A 17,639-nucleotide genomic window follows, 5' to 3' on the forward strand; every position below is an offset into this window, starting at 1 on the left:
ATCTTCTGTGGTCTGTTACAAGAGTCTCCAATATAACCACTAAACTCTTTAATTCTGCTTAAACTGATTTATTGCAAAGGATCCCACCCAGCAACAAAACAAAACAGTGCAAACTTCAAACACATGGAGGGAAGGAGGGAGGAATCAGGCTCTGAAGAAAAGAAATGTGCTAGACAGAGACTAGGGGACACACGCTGGGCAGCATGAGTATGAATTTGTCTTCTCTATCGCCTGGCTACTGTGGCTAAATTTCACTGCATCATATCAAGGGCTCTGCACAAGACTCTCTAGCATATACCAGCCTAGTTTTTATTTCATAATAACGGTCAGGAAATGGTAGCCCAACACTGCAATGTGATATATTATTATATTGGAAGGAGAGGTCCAACAAAGCTGGGTAAAGAGGTTTCTGCAGGGAACAGAAGAGAAACTTAGCGCCCCTTCCTTCTCACTATCCCTGCTTCTGTGGGAAGAAAGGGCAGCCTCCTAATTATCTGCTAGTCTTTCCGCAATTTGTACCCTCCACCGGTTTTCCTTCATCCTCTGCAGCACTACTGTCTCCAAGAGCTGGCATTCAAGCCCCAAGACTCCACTTGCACCAAGGAGGAAGCCACAGCTGTTAACTGTAACAAAAGATGGGGAAAAATATCTCTTAACTAACATAATTTGACCTCCTAGTGTGGATATGGGCAAGCTTTGGGAGAAGCCGTCTGCGAACTGTGACTGAGAAAAGGATGTGGTCTTTGAATTGCACGAGGCTACCTATAAAGGGATTCACTTTGGAAATGCCACTTACAGTGGAAGACAAGGTTCAGAAAAATCCCATCGTTGTGTTTTACCCCTAAATTTGGTTTACTTCTGCAGGCCCCAGGCGAGTGATTTCACACAGGTGTATCACAAAACACAGCATCACGTACCATAGAGTACTGAGGGACAATACCATTGGCATCTCCATGATAAATATACACTGCTCCTATGTAGTTGTCCTCTTTAGGTGCCCCAATGGCAACATCTGTAAAACAGTAGAGATTACAAACATTTCACAATCCGTTCCACTACTCCACTTTTCCTCAATTTTACATGCCAGCTATCCATAGGAAGACAGCTCACCATGATGATGATGATCAGCACGTTGCTCATGTCAGCCTGGCTAGAAAAACTTGTTTGATTTAATGAAGAGCTCACGCTAAAATAAATTAAAAAAATATGCAAGTGTATATGAATTTGTACATGCATGCGGCTGTGTGTGTGCGCCTAATCAGAAACATGTGATTTTGTTATGAAAATGTGTGTTCATTAACCAACAGTCATGCTCAAAAGGACTATTTTAAACTCTTTTGTATCAAAATCCTCATCCCAGGGGAACGTCTGCTTTGTCAATCAAGATACCATTGGCAAAACAGATTTACTGTAGCACAATGATAAGTGCGCTTGAAAACCCTGGGTTCCAAAATAAGTTGGCTACATTAAATGGATAGGAAGGTAGAAAAAAAGGCTACTGAGGATGCCATTTCAAATTACGTTTGATCCAATCTAACTGCAAACCACTGCAGAAAGAACAATCCCATCTCCCATTCTCCTCTCCTTGTTGGATCTAGTGATTACACAGCTGCTAAAAGTAAATTCTTCCTGGTGGCTTCACACCCACAGACAGGTCCAATTCACTCTGCAGCCTCTTGATCACCAGATCTGACCCACAAGAAGCAACCAGTATGCATGCACCACCTCAGAGGAAGAACTCTCCCATCACTTGTGATGGCAACCTGCAGTGACATTGGATTAGGCATGATGTAAAACTGCACCCTGAGTGCCTTGGAAGAAATAAATCGAGGCACATGCACAAAGTAAATCAGCCCTCGTTCCAAAGTCCTTAATCTGCGCTGCCAGAAATGGGGGCAGAAAAGGTGCCAGTGTCAACACTTCCCTCTCACCTGTTGTTATCACAGCACGGGGCCTCAAGCCAAATGGCCCGTGAAAGGATTAGGGGTATAATAAAGCAAAGGAGAGAGATTATTAATAGAGTATGCAACAGGAGTAGTAAGAGGCTACTTCTTAATTATGCTTTATGATAAGAAGCATAATTGTGCCAATAAAGCTGGAAAGGCTTGAAGACATAAGGAAGCAGGAAAGAAGAAAAGGCCAGACATACATTTCTCTTCTGTTTGGGCAGTGGGAATTTAAAGCCTTTCATGAACCATACAAAAAGAGAAGAAAATGTAACAGCAAGGAAGCAAACCAGAATTAACGAGAAAGTCAGGTACAACTTGTATGGAAGTCAATTAAACACACACCAGGCACAATCAGCTACAAAAGGCTCTAGCAGACAAACCACACGTAAGCGTGGCTCTCCTTGGCCGAAGTCCAGCTGTTGGCCGGGTCCACAGGAACAATGTCACACGGGACCGGCCAACAGTGACCCAGAGCTGCCAGCACAGAGGAGACCAGCAGCGCTGCCGGCCCTGTCAACAAGTTCTGCTTTAAGCCCAAGCCTGTTAGAGAGATGCGCCACAAGGAAAACGCACCAACCTGGGAACCCGTCATCATCGATATCGCCAAGGGAGGCCATGCTCTCCCCAAAGTGCGCGTTGTAGGCACTGTCACCAGCCAGAACCAGCTGCTCTTCCAGGACTCCCTAGCAAACAGGAAATAAAACAGGCTCAGAAAAAACACAGTGAGCCCTGAAGTACATGAGGCCTCTTCATGGGAACCCCCCATGCACACACTCACAACATATATATATATATATATTTCAGGAAACACCTGGGGCAGAGCTGCAGCCTGACTTTTGCCCTACCACTGAAGTCCCAGTGAACACAAATTACTTGTGTATTGTAAGTCAAAAGGGTTAAAAAAAAAAAACAAAAAAACAAAAAAACAACGTAATCAACTCCAACGGTGGTTTGGGTCTCTCAGGGCACACTCAACAGGCACAAGTGGCATTTCCAATGCAAGCAGCCAGGCTAAACAGAAACCTCCACAAGAGGCGAGGTCAGTGAGCCAAGGATCTGAAGGCTCCCAACTCTAGGCAAACGGGTAAACAGACAAACTGCCTGAGAGTGATAATTTTAGTAGAGAGCGACTTTGGGGGATTTAGTACTAAAGGAAAGAAAGGTACAAGAATCCACTGAAACAAGAATTTATTCTCTCTTTTCTAAAAAGCCCTTAGTGATGCCTATTTCTCAGCATTACTAACACATGACATTCGACAGTGCTCAGCTTTAACTGAACAGCCTTTTTTAAGGATTGGTGGCATTAAGTTTAGGCTGATACTTTTTTTTATTTTTAAAAAGAAAACTCTTTTGTCTTTTAGTTTCGGGTATTTTTTTTTAAAAAAAAAAAAGGACACAAATGATCAGATGATGCACCTAAAATGCTTATAGTCACCAGGGACTTGGTGAGCTGATGAAGGTTTCCAGATCCCTAAGTGTAACAGCCCAGGGCTTGCTTTACTGGCAGACTACATCTGACAAATGAAACCCTCAGTAAGGGCTTATTCTGCTAAACCCCAGTGAATTTAGGAGAATTTTCCCCTAAACAGAGAACATTTGGGCAATTTGAAACTTTTTAAGCACTGGACAGAAAGATTAAAGCAAACCCCCCAAAAAAGTTTTCTGAAATGAAGAATAAGAAGAGAGATTTAATGAAATAAAGAGACAGGGAAAAGTTCAAAATACAAGTAGCTTTGTACTCATATGCCATGAGAAGCCTTATATGGATCTGGTATTTCTTGCCCACCCACTTTCTGATCAGATACATAAGCTTTAGTTTCTTGCAGGCTTCCCTCAAGGGGGAAGCAACATTTCCACAAGAAAACAAAATTTAGTTACGCAACCCAACTTTGTACCCACCTCAAGGGTTTTGTTTTGTTTTTGCTTCCTATGCGAACAAGAGTAAACTGCCCTGTGAAACATGTAATAAAATCTTTTTCTTGGCTGCAGGGAGTTGCTGACTTCAAGAAAATCCCACATAATGAAATTGAAACACAACAGAGAGGAATCAGGCAGGCTTGTATGTGCAACTCATTTCTTTGCAGTCCTCATAGGAAGGGGGAAAATGTAAGCATATTAAACCAAGTGTCATGATGCAGGCTTGTATTATAATGCATTTTTCTCTGATCCATTGCAATGACCTCTTAAGTACTAGTGCTTGCAGAATAAAATTGTGGTTTAAAGAACTGTGTCCAAAAGAAAGGCCACAATCCTGCCAGTCTTCCTGCATGTAACTCTTACTGCAGGAGTAAAAGAAATTCCTGTTAGCTTCTTGACTGTTTTACACAGTAAAAACAAATAATTCAGGTACATTCACACCATAAGCAGGCAATGTTGGTTATTATCTCTCTGGCATTCTGGACCCCATTTTGATAGCCTAACAGCAACACTGCACTATGAAATGCTGGATAACCTGTGGATCTAGCTAAAAAGATAAGACTCGTTTAAAGTAGTATTGATAATTGATGATAAAATTACACCAAAAGCAATTCTGAAGTCTCTGAAATGCTGTCTATAGGACTTCTGGGTGAATGCAGAAATAAACCACTTACATAAAAGTTCTCAAAATACTGATGAGATAAACCAATTTCATTAGAGCCTATAACAACAATCCCATTGAGACAGCAGGTTTTGGACCCAAATATTAAATAAAAGTAAACAATCATGTTTGCCTATAAATACACTATAATAATGATGTTGTTTTACTGATGCAAGAAAGTTCAGACTTTTCCAAGATGGCTGTTGGGTCACGTGAAATCCAACAGTTTCAGCTGGTAAGAATCAAAGGCTTTCATATAAGGCATAATGTATAGATAGCACAGATTTAACCTTTGGTTTCTCTTCACAAGAGCTCCCAAATCTCCACAGCTTTTTTTCCGATTTGTAGTTTCCAATAACCACCCAAAACACAAAGCAAAACTCAAGTCAAAGCCGCTGACTTTACTAGGTTTTGGCATCCAAACCACATAAAGCCACAAATACCGCCAAGTTTCAACATAAAACCAGAAACTTTCCCAGACCTCCTCGAAAGATTCACAGCTCTGTGATGAATGTGGGCTGGTGTCTGGGAAAACATGATAGCAGACAAGTTTTCCATGACCTCATGTTTTGCTAGAGACACCCAGAATGCCACTACTTGAGACATCAAGTTTCACCAGGGAGTGCTGGGGCAACATGAGCGTTAGTCCACCTGGACCCACGTCCTCATGCCTTCCAAGTTCATCTCCTGTACATACTCACATTGCCTCTGTTGATATAGACTGCGACTTGCCCCTCGTCCCTGATCTCGGAAAACATAGGTGCTCCGACCAGCAGGTCTGAAAGTCCGTCCGAGTTCAGATCAACTGCACATAAGGAGGAGCCAAAGTAAGAGCCCATCTGCAACCAAGCCGAGTCACAACAAAGCGTTCAGTATCTGCCCACACACAGGAGGAAATCATTTAGGCTCGCTCTTTTTTTTTTTTTTCTTTTTTTTTGTAATTTCAAACGATGACTTGCTGCTTTATCACTCAAAAGCGGCCCTACAGAGAAATCCTAGGGGATATTTCTGGCAAGAATTAAACACTTTACTGTAACAGTGCATTAGCTTGGATGGTTTATACGGAGAATAACACTTACACCCTGGGACACGCTGAAGTGAGACATTTAAAGAGCTTCCTTAGAGCAGCTTTCACTTATCAAATGCTTCAAACCAGGAAGGATTGAAATGAGTTTCCCAAATCAAGACTCTCAGCCTCATCTAATGATTATTCATGCCCAGTGGAGGACTTCCAAAGGGACCCGGGGTCAGGTAGCTCAGACGTTCATGGATACCCTGCCCCTCCCTTTTTTTTTTTTCTAAGATATTCCCAGAAAAGAGGTATCTAAAAATCATCCCTCATCTGTGGAATATTCTTCCCCTTGCACGTGCTCGCACTCTATATCTGTATCTCTGTAACCTTCAAACGGAAGTATTAGTCATGGGCTGACCTTAGCCCTTCCCTGACCTCCTCTCACATACAGTCAGGTGAGTTGGCACAAAAGATGACTTTTCAATTCAATACAAATTCTTTAGTTGATACAGAAAAAGCTAAGCCACATCCAACCTTTAGTTATTACTGCTTGATAAAAAAAAAAATTGCTTAAATTTAACAAATTAATAAAATTAATTTCATTAAATAATTAAATGTGTTTTGATACTGGTTAACATTAAATAGGAACCATCTCCTAACTGGCATCCACATCAAAAACACATTTAAACACAAAAAGATGACCAAAAACAAGAATGATATTCTAGTCTTATTTCATCCACTTCTGTTAAGGTACCACAACACAAACTCTAAAAGAAAAAAAGGCATAATTCTTCTTCACCCACCACATTTTGAGAGCAGTTATTAACCATAGTCTCAAATTAAAAGCAATTGCTAAAGAAAAATTTAAGAGATACCCCTTCATATTTGAGATTGAAAGCTGTTTAGATAGCAGGAAAAAAACTGAGGGTACAAAATAATTATTTAGGTTGTGTGAATGAATCACACATTTGTTGCATATTTTTACATTTCTCATTTCTGGTCTCTGTTCACACAGCATTACCCATTTGATAGGTTAGGATGCATGAGCCAGGGCTATGGGGACTGCTAGGAGATGGGCAGAAGCGTCTCTGTTCTTCACTGTCTGTAAGATTTAAAAGTTGCTAAATATATATAGTGGGGTAAGTTAAAGATAGAGTTTCAGTTTATAATTCAGATTTTTGTGTCTGTGTGGGTTTAAGGTCAGACCTCAAATACCATTTGATTCTAATTATTTTGTAGCTTAAGTCCCCTTGTGGATTTTTTATTTGTTTATTCTTTTTAATCCACTAGTGTTTTAAAATAAAATTCTCATGGGTAAGGAGTGAAAGTTCTTAAAAACATATCACTACGAATTCAGGCAGTTTTCAGGGAAAGACTGTTATTTACCTAACTGCAACATCATACATCTGCAGTATGGATGAGCTCACGGTACTGTGAGAACCTGAAGTTTGTGCACTTAACATTTGGAACATGGCATTGCATTTTTTTTCCCCCCTGCATTTGATATCCTTGTTCAGTCCCTCTCAAGAAAAAGAGACGGAAGAAACTGCTGCTTTTAATGCCTCTGTAGCAAGAATGTCACAGCAATGAACTTTCACATGGGGTTTTGTGAGAGCTCATTTCCAAGCAATGCTCACTGCTGAGCACGTCTGGTTATATTTCAACCATAAAACAGAGAAAGGGTGATTTAGGATGAGCTTCTCTCAAAATAAATTCTAGTTTGGATTTTACAGAATCTGTAGAAGACAGACACTACTGGGGAAGAAGGAGGTGACAATCTAGAAGTATACAAAGGATGTAAACACTTAAGTAATTAAGTCAGAAATAAGAATAGCGCAATTAAATTTAAAAGGGAAAGTCTTTGGCTGAAACCTGGAAACTTCCTGATAGTTCTGTTTATTAGGTTGAGGAATCATTCTCCCAGAGCACATCCTCAGGGCCATTTAAAAGTCAATGGGGAAAAAAATGAACAGGAAGCAATCGAACACAGGAGATGCCCTGGCTGAGCTGGGAAGTCTTTTCCTTTCAAAAGGTCTGCGATTCTGCTACTGCAGAGCAAGATAAATTGTGGAGAGACCCTAAAACACAAGTCACAGCATCCAGCTACGTGTCCTTGCAACTTTCATCTACCCCAACTTCTCAAGAGTGTTGAAAGAGTGCAACTCTCTTTTGGGTGGGGGGGAACTTGCTAACAGCCCCAACACGACGATACAGGCAGACGCTTTAGATCCTTGGGAGGGTGCCAGCTCTTGCTAGAGCCAGAGCCAGACCCCACAGCAACTTTTCTCTTCTGGATTTCCTCTCGCTCCAGGAGAACACAGACAATTTCTCCTCGGCCTTCTGTGTCAGGAAGGGACTATCTTCTCCTCAGAGTGCTATTCCCAAATAAATCATCTTTTGTTGTTATCTACAGCTAGACCTACTGTCCATTTTGTTTTCCAGGGAGAGGGGGAAATCCTAAGTGGCCACACAGGCCATTTCCCACTCAAACAACTCTTCACAGGGGAGCTGGAATTCACCAGAATCCACTAAATTTTGTGATTTTTTTTTTTTTTTAAACCAGCTCTAAGGCACCATTCCTAAGTGCAACATGCAGGACTGATTCATGACAGGAAGAGGGGAAAAATCATTCCCTCTAAAGGCAATGAAGCTGCTCCTCAACAAAACAGCTTAACTCTAGTATCACCCCAGAGCAGAGAAAAAACGGAGTGGGAGTCTGTGTAACCAGCCAACTACGGCTGGTCTGTACAACAGGTTTAGAATTAGCTTGACAAGTCATGAAGCAGTGGATTAAAAGTGATGCTCCAAGATTTCCCCTTCTCTCCTCCCCACAGAATGAAAATGCGCTCACTAAAAAAACTCACCTTTTTTCCTGAAGCCTGAAAAATCTTTATTAAAGAGCCCGACTGTCTGTCCGTTCTAAAAATATAAACCTGAAAAGTGAGAAAAGAAAAAAGTTAACCAATACTTACCAATACTAACTACAAAACACATAATGACACAGCATCAGTGCTTTCTGGGTATATCTGCATCACGATCACTGGCATAATAGGCATAACGCTGCCCCAGAGCCCTTGGCCAACCTTCCCTTCTCAAAGACGCAGCCCGCACATGCTGCACGGCAAACATCAGGATGCTTTAGGAATTTCTGCTCTGACCTTTGCTAGGAGGCCAGTAAATGCATTTGCGCTGTTTCTGTCTGAAACAATCTGTAAATTAGAATGAGAAACAGCAGCACTGCAAATTTTGCTCCCACCAGTTGTATCAGCATAAAAAATGGTTCTCTTTAGAGAGGTTTAGGACCTCCCAATGTAATTATATGAAAGCTCACCCCAAATGTGACTGATCTTTACCTCTGGGCTGCCTGCCACATAAATTAACTTCACTATTGTTTGCAGTTACTCATTCATAAACTGCAGTTTTGAGCCAGAGGTTTACTTGCAGATGGCTTCCCTTTTATTTACTATGGTTTACAAGATTCATATAAGACTGATAGATACAACATAGCAAATGAGTCACAGTGGGTATATTGAAGAACAGCTAGCTTTGTCATTAAAGTGGTGAGAAAGTTTGAAAACTTGGATGAAACCCCAAAAATTTCTTAAGCTAAACAAAAGCAAAGAGACACTTATTGTAAGGACTCTACATTACCCAGTATGGACATAAACAGTGATGGGAGGTAAGTTGTAAAGTAGTGAACTATCCAAACATAGTCCACTTGTTGCTTGTTTCCATAGGAGAAACTGTTTAACCGGGAACTCACAGGGATAAAAATATTGATAGAGTTTCAGTAACAGATCTTGTATCACAATCCAAAACCTAAAAACACGTGGCTTGTAAAGAGGGACTCGCTTCTGCAGAAACCCTGGCTCACTCGGCGTGCGAAATCCCAGGCTCCTTCCGAGCAGGTGTCCGCGCAGTTGGCGGGACTGAGGATCCCTTACTTCCAAGACCAAGCAGCGGAGCCAAGTACTTGATGTAGTCAGGTATGTGGTGAGTTATTAATAAGTGGTGATGCAGAGAGTTCAAAGCAATCTTTATCTGAGAACACAGCACATATTTAACAGCGGACAATTGCTTTAGATATAAAGGGCTCCCAGTTTTGCAGAAGCACGCTCAGCAGTGGATGTGCACTGCCAGGTGTTGGGACTCTGAATCCAGCTTCACTAATGACACTCCTCGTGACTTTGGAAAAATCACTCAGTCGTGTTAAGTGTCTTGAATTTCCCCTCAATAAAGTGGGTGTGACAGCGTTAATCATTTTCTATCAGGGAAGCAGTCAGGATTAGCTTATTAGCGAGTGGGGAAAGCACAGCAGGACTGTTCAGCGTCACGTCCTGCCTCCCAACATCCCTCACAGCCCCCTTTGGCATTTGTTCCTGCTACCCACATCCGTCACAGAGGGAGAATAACAGCAACTTCGGCAGGTAGAACAACAGCCTTTAACTTACAGAGCCAGCTGCTTTCTCATGGCTCTCTTGTTTTAGTAGATGTTTTTTCCCCCTCCTTAGAACTGAAATCTGTTGCACAGAGGAAGCAAGCTGGAAGGACAGTGCCTTGGAGTAGCCACAACAGAGCACCTGGGATGAGGAAACTAGGTCTTTCCCTTGCACTTGTCTTCTCAGTAGCAAGAAGCATCAACATATTATGAAGTATTAAAAGAGATACCAAATCAACTAGTAAATGGCATTTCATGCTATTTCAGGTGCTACCCTAAGGGGAATAATGAAATGGTCCATACACAAAGCATTGTAAAGTGTATGACGAAAACAAGCAGAAGACAAATTCTCTCTCCCAAGTTCTCATTTCCAGGCAAGGCTTAAGTGAGGCTTAAAATAATGTGTTAAAAATCCTAAGCAGAAGTGGCATTAAAGAAACATCAACAGTGTCTTTTTAAAATAACTATTTTTAGGATTGGGTGGGAGAGAGAGGAAAGGGAAGGAGGAGGGAGGTGAGGCACCAGAAGGGATAGGTGGAGAAATTTGATGACTTCATCAAACTACCTCACCTCTTCCCTGCACAGTGCTCCAAAATTACTCTGTAGGCAAAAATCTCTTGGTTTCTCAAACTTGTGGGAACTGAATCAATACTATTTTTTTCCCAGTTGCATCTGACCATGTTATTGTTTGACCAAAAAGCCACACCTTTCCGATGCCTCCGTCCTGGGGAGCTCCTCCTACAACGTCTGTGGTAGTCGGCTGAGAGAAATGACCTGCTGTCACTGCATATCCTGAGCAGGAGATGGGGTGGGATGGGAGAGGAGAGAGAAAATAAATAAATAAATAAAATAAGTCACAAAAGGGAAGAGCCTGAGGAACAGGTCAGCCATCTGGACCGTACTCATCAGGTTTCACAGTTCCTCTCATGCTTTGAAGAATTAACATTATACAACTGTGTTGTCCAGGACGCACCAACATTCAGCTCAAGCACATCACCCCAGGAAATCACAGCAAGCTCTCCAGCACTCTTCCAAAAGCCAAAAGAGTAAAGGTGTGGGTGGAGTTTGGCAAGGAGCAGGTAGAGGCAAAACAGATAAGGGGAACAGTTAGGTAACCACGAATCCAGATGTAAAAAGGAAAGGGAAGCAATAAAATAAAAACACGTACTCACAGGCATACACAAATAGAATAAAGAGACCACATCATTGCAGAGAAGTGCCACAGAGAGTGACTCACATCAGCTAGAAAGAGTTCACCTTCCGTTAAAATCACTGCCCAAAAAGGCTTGGAAAATTAAGTGCCTTTTCAGTTGGGGGAAAGCAGGGAACAGTAGACAAAGAGGTCAGAGAAGTTAATGGCTTAAGAAGATTTTTGTTTAGGCAAGAAGAAAAATGGGAGGACAGATCAAAGAAAGAAAGAGTGTATTTGAAAGAAGATCAAAGATTTGGTCTTATTTGTTACGTTAAAATGATATATAATAACTAAAGTAGAAGAGAGTACTTTCCTTCTAAGGCTGTCTTACATTTAACTTGCTCTTCCATTTTGAATTATGGGTCTCTTGTCTACATGTTAAACACTATAATTCAGGTCTATCAGTGGTAAAACCTATATATGTCCTTAAATGTATATATACACTCCTCATTTAACCATCTTCAAACAGCACCTTCTAAGTGTTTTTTTTAACTAAAGGTTAAGGGGGGGGGGAAGATGTCACTGTGAGTCTTCAGTCAAATAATATCAAACTACTATCCATTTGAAATATCTTCTCTGTCTCAACAGTCTTAGGCACTAGGGATTAGGAAGCCTTTAAATTAATTCCATTTGTGACATTACCTGATTTTAGAACAAGTAAAACCTACTGTCCTAACATTAAAGATAATTTCAGACTTGTAGCTAATCTTTTCACAGTCTCCTTCTGTTATAAGTCATGGTGCTATTTTTGTTCAAATAAATTAATCTCTGCAATATACTGTCATGTAATTGCATTGTGCCCATTTTACAGACAGATGTAATCAGGCACATAGCCTAAACAGTGACACGTGTCCACCACGGGGCAAAACCAGTAATGCAGGAGGCCCACCATCAGCCATGTTGCTTCTCCATCCAAACGCATTTTCTGTATTATTCAAAAAAATTATGGCAAGTTTTTTAAAAAAAAAAAAAAAAGTTTAAGGGAATATTCTGGCTGCCTCTTTACCTATACATGTTTCCAGGTAGGTAACCCTTTAATCCAATCATTCTTCCTTTCATGCTTTTCATGAAAAACACTACACCATCAAAAACCATCAGCGTCAGCTTTATGGTGTCCAAGTCTTGAACTACGCTGTTGAGTTGATCCCATTCTCACAGCAAGCACCAGAGAGCAGCTTACCAAGGTACGTGTATCGCCTGGCTATCACGGCGTCATCGTTCAGCTTGTAATACATGTTGTCAGTGAGATTCAGTACTTTGACAGTTCCTGTCCAGTAATAAGATCCTGGTGCCCCCATGATGACCAACTCCTACAACAGGAAAAACAAAAGGGAGTGGGAAGGATGAAAATCAGAACCAAGAAGGAATTCATGCCTCATGGAGCAATGGGAAAGGGGAGAGGATATTAACTTAAAACACTTAAGTCCATCTATAAAAATCATCATTCTGTGTGCACACAGATGGCATTTCTCTTCCCAAACACAGAGGTCACTACACACCCTGAAGATATAAGGTCTCGCTTTTTACAGACCCGCTTTTGCTTAACCATTCTGCCACCTCAATAAGAGGAGAGACCTTCCACATCCTCATTAGCTATCACACTCACCCCTGCTAATATGGTCCTCCCCAAAACATCTCTCCAACTGCTGCATTTTCCTAGCAGCCCCAGGCAGAAGCAAAGACCTCCACCATGTGATGGAAGCACCAGCCTGCCCAGATCCCCTCAGCTACAGACCATGCCTCAACTCCAGCAACACACTACACCAGCCAATGCTGGGAAGGATGGGGCTACATATTTGGAAAGATTTTTATTTTATGATTACAAAGCTAAATATCTGCCCTGTACTCAGACTGCAGTCTGTGTATTTTGAGGATGGAACATTTTGCCTTGTTCTATCCTCAAAATTAATAATATACACCAGTCAGAGCAAACCTGGCTATGTTTGATTATAGACACCCAGACCGATTTAGGATTTTAAGAGACTGGAATCAGCCAAAATTTGATTTATTTTAATTAACATATTTAATGTTTGAGCTGAGATCACTGAAATCCAACATTCAAAGCCAAAAGCTTGCACAAAGCAACATTTTTGAATTAAAAAAAAAAAAAAAATCAACGCCCAGACAAAAAAAAAAATTCCCATCGTTCTCATGAGCAGGGGAAGTCATGAGCAAGGGCAGAGAAGACGCAGCAAAGATATCACAGAAATTTTAAACGGTAGTCATGATGGAAAAGGTGGGGAGAGAAAAATAAGGTGAGCTCCAAGTTAAATCCTGCACACTGAAATTGCTGGCTGAACTCCAAGCACAGCTGAAAAAGCTCAGAGGAACATTTGATGATTTAGCTGTGCTGCTCAAGCGAGAGAGGGAGCAGGAGGTTATATCAGCCCATCATAAGAGCCAGCCATCTCTGAAGTAAATTAACTGACTGAAAACATGCTTCCATTTCAATATCCTCCAAGGCGACCTTTCCTGGCCGCTCCTGAATGCAACTCGTAATCTGCCCCAAATACCTATAAGAGATGTCATATTGTTCTAAAAGGCTAGTTTTTCCCCTCGTCTGTATTTCTCATGCCACAAGGACAGCAGTGTATGCAACAGTCAGAGCTCCTTCCCGCTGAAGGAGAGCACACTTAATAATACTGGTAAAAAAGCGTTCTTTTTCTCCTGACAATGCCTACAATGGAAATCACCTTATTGAGTACCAGGCCATAAAAAGTAAAAGTGTCCATGTTTTGCTGGTTATTCAGGAGAGCACAACAAAGAGAGGGGGAACTCTTCCGTTTTCTTTTCCCAATTCCAAATTTATAAGAAAATCATTTTGCTCTGTTCTGTTTTTCAAACATGGAAATTTAGGCAAACATGTAAACCCAGCTCTGGGATGTTCTTATGTATAAAACCAGCGTTCTTAGTCCAAAAATTTGAGAGCCAGTGCACTGACCCGCAGCATTTAATGTGCATTTTTTAATTCCAACCAATTGTGTTCTGCCTGCAGAAGACTACCCTCTCCCTCGCTGCTAGCAGCACGGTACACACTCTTTTCCCTCCCTAGGGCCAAGCATTAGCATCAAACAGCAGTGTGCCTGACATGGTTAAGGCCCATGCCCATTTGAAACCCCCAAGGTGTCTGTCTTACCATGTTTTGGTCAGCAGTGATCTGTTGTTTACAGAGGAGGGAGACAACTAGCTTTTTCAATGAATGATAACATCACTCAAAAAAAAAAAATTGGGGGGGGGCTTACAAGCAATTTTATACAGAAAAGAATTTCAGGGGAGGAGACAAAGATGCAGGTGTTGTCCCCCAGGGAACTGACAAATCAGGGCACCACGAAGGATTGAACATTCAAAACAACCTGGGGTTGCGTTTCGTCACCTTCAAGCAGAAGGCACATTTGGCGGCAGTAATGCAGTAATGACTCTCAGCCCAGTGGAGCACCCAGGGTCAAGCCCTTGCTCTGCAAAATATTTGTTTGTTCACCAGAACAACAAATAAGACGGATTGAGAACACGTTGCCCAAAAGCATCTCCTATTTTTGCGGGGGAGCCTTCCTTCCGGAAAGTGGCAGATGTGGGTTTACATACCCCTGGCAGAGGACTGAGTTAAGCCTGGATAGCAATAAACCTAGGTAAGTTCTCTAGCCCTGGAGCTAGTGGGAACCTGCATTTCCTCCTAAGGTTGTCTTTTTTTTTTCCTCTCTTTTTTTTTTTTTAATTAAATGATGTCATTTTGAAACAACTGGAACATTTTGCATTAAACAGAATTTTTAAAAGACTTCAGTAAGAAATCCATATTGTTTAAAATTTGTCTGGGAAAAAAATCAGTTAATTATACTGGTTCTGTCACTACTATTTTGCCCTGGCAGCTAAACCAAAACTTCAGTCATTTGCACAATTCTAGTGGTTTGCAACCTGAAACAATAAGCTTCAAGCTCAGGGAAGCAAACCCTCTTAACTTAGCTTCCTAAATTGAGACAGACTTTGCTCGAATCCCAAGGAAACTGCAGGAATCCCCCTTAGCACATCACCAACAAGCGTAATGCAACAACCCCAGCACAAGTCACTTCTTGGCTCAGGCAGGGCAGAGCAGCATATTGCATCATAGGCTGCATCAGTTTTAACATAAAACATCGCTTTATGCAACCAAACTACAAAGCCTGAGGTATAAAACCACCTTCCTTCTTGCCCATGGCCCTGAGGACAGCAGGTTTGCATCACCTCTCTGTTTACAGGAAGGTCCCGGGCAGGTTTAGTGCTGGTGGGAAAGCGGCCCCATGGCCACAACACCTCCCGGGCCAAGGGTCCTGCTCCGGAGAGCGTTACATGAAGGGATTTCATAACCAGCCCCTGGGACAGGACTGCAACGCCCGGTGAAAGAGCAGGATGTCCTTGGCAGCAGTCTTTTTTCCTCGGGAGCGGCTGTACCCCTGAGGTCACGGGATCGCTTACCGGCAGAAACAGTGGCATCAGCAGGACTGAAAATACAGTGGGGGCTTGCCTGTTTGACCCAAAAAGCCATTTATCTGCATTTCCTGCTCAGTCAGGAAGTGCTGGAGCTGCCATCACATCAGGTTGAGGCACCGAAAGTTCAGAGATATCGTTTGAACTGGGCTAGCGGAGGAGGATTGAAGGCATGGGAACAGAAACGGGTCCAAGAGGGCAGGCAGGCCAAGAAACAGCTGCGGCTGACGAACACACAGTCACCACACAGTACCACCATGGCAACACCGCCAACATCTTCATTTACTTGGAAATCACCTTATTCCATCTCAGAGAGGACCTTTATTCTCTTTATATCAACCCAGACAATAAACTTTGTAGATCAATGCAGCTATAGTTAGAAGCGAGCACATACTTGACATGATAGCAACCAAGAATTTGATGCTGAAAGAGCTTTTTTCCCTGAAACATTAAAAATAAATACCAACACCAACATAAGAGAATAAATTCACCTTTGATACAACTAAAACATGGCAAGATCTGAAGTAGAAGGACTGAAATGTTTTTTAACTTTTTTTTTTTTTTTAATATATTGATACACACAAAATAATTCAGGGAGCACATCATCCCTCACAGAAGATAAGAATTAAACTTGGACACAGAAAAACCTCTACACAAGTTTTGGGATATATGTGATAATGCATCTGGGCTATATGCGATACTATAAAACACTCCTTGAGGACAGTTTTCAGAGTTCATTCATTCATTTTTTTCCACAGCCCTTAAAAAATAAATCTGTCTCCCTGTGAATCACTTCATATGAACTGTGCAACACGCAAATCCCCACCCAGAACTGTGGGAGGCAGAAAATATAAGAGATGGGTGGGTGCTCACTGTGGTTATTAAAGTTAGGACAGTACAAAGGAAATGTGCTAAGTGCATAGCCAGCTGCTGAAGTCATATTTTCTGGTTCCCTTCCCTGATGCACATGATGGGGGGAAAGAAAAAAGAAAAGGCAGGAAAGCCCATTCACAAATCCGATCCCTGAGCCACACGCGGCTCTGCTCACCTCGGTGAAGAAGCCCGCAATTCCAGCCTGGCATGAGCCGTGCTCCTCCCCATATTTCTTCTTGTACTCTGGATGGGAGAAGAAGGGAAGAAAACAAGCCACAGTCACTTCAGGCCGCACCAGCTGCACATGGCTCACCGTTCGGGGCTCCGCTCACTCTGTCCCATGGGGAGGCCATGCACCGAGCCGCAAGGCGCCCAAACTGCAGCCAAGGGAGGAAAACGTTAGGAATCCAGCGAACCTCAGAAATGCAGCCCTCGCTGCCACAGCGCAGGGACGCTGCCAGCGGTGACGGTTGACCTGGCTTTGCTGCAGAGGAGCAGCAGCAGCAGGAGCAGCCACAGGTCCCTCCAGCAGCACAGCATGACTGCAGACTTCCCCTGAGTGCTTAGCCTGGCAGCACTGTGGAAAACAGGCAACAAAACTGAGCCTGAAACCAAACGTTTTGTCTCGCTGCAATGCTAACAAGGGTGCTACCAGCTAAATTACCACTGCAAGCTTAAAGAGATTTGCTCCCACAGGAGCTGTCTGCTTTGCTACACGCTTAGCCTAAAGATTGCAAAAGGAGACCAGAACGCAGGGCTCCTGGGTTTTTATTGCCAGCTCTGCCACCAACTCGCTGCACGGCCTTGGGCAAGTCGCTTAGCTCTGCTCCAGGTGGCAAGCTGCGTGGCACCCCCTTCCCGGAGGGGGACCTCCAGCAGCGGAGCCACTGGGCAAGCGGTGTCACAGCCATACAGGGTTGTCACAGCATTTCTGATGAAGAATTGCCTTTGGGACCCCCACCCAAAGGGGGGAGGAGGAGGGTCTGCAGTTTCATCTAGTTTGGGGGATGCCTGGGTCTGCTGTTCTTCTCAGCTACATGCTCAGAGCGCACCGTTCACGGGAGATGTTGCCCCAGTCCCTGTCCCCACAGTTTTTGTTTCTCCCGTAAAGCGTGAGCAATGTCTACTTTACCCCTTTG

General features: G+C 42.6%; 1 protein-coding gene across 10 annotated transcripts in view; it reads right to left on the bottom strand.

Moving 5' to 3' along the window:
* Positions 1 to 17,639, bottom strand: part of ITGA9 (integrin subunit alpha 9) — a 236,284-nt gene that overhangs the window by 190,288 nt on the left and 28,357 nt on the right. For all 10 annotated transcript variants that reach the window (XR_010883442.1, XR_010883443.1, XM_067291286.1 and 7 more), the window contains exons 5-11: positions 16,676 to 16,743; positions 12,350 to 12,479; positions 10,684 to 10,769; positions 8,404 to 8,472; positions 5,229 to 5,366; positions 2,527 to 2,632; positions 918 to 1,012 (exon numbers count right to left, since the gene is read on the bottom strand). Coding sequence is in view for 8 of the 10 variants with exons in the window: in XM_067291286.1 (XP_067147387.1) it covers positions 918 to 1,012; positions 2,527 to 2,632; positions 5,229 to 5,366; positions 8,404 to 8,472; positions 10,684 to 10,769; positions 12,350 to 12,479; positions 16,676 to 16,743 (692 nt within the window). In the remaining 2 variants the exon portion in view is untranslated. The remainder of the gene's footprint in view (positions 1 to 917; positions 1,013 to 2,526; positions 2,633 to 5,228; positions 5,367 to 8,403; positions 8,473 to 10,683; positions 10,770 to 12,349; positions 12,480 to 16,675; positions 16,744 to 17,639) is intronic.

The sequence above is a fragment of the Apteryx mantelli genome, chromosome 2 (assembly GCF_036417845.1).
Source record: "Apteryx mantelli isolate bAptMan1 chromosome 2, bAptMan1.hap1, whole genome shotgun sequence".
Lineage (NCBI taxonomy): Eukaryota > Metazoa > Chordata > Aves > Apterygiformes > Apterygidae > Apteryx > Apteryx mantelli.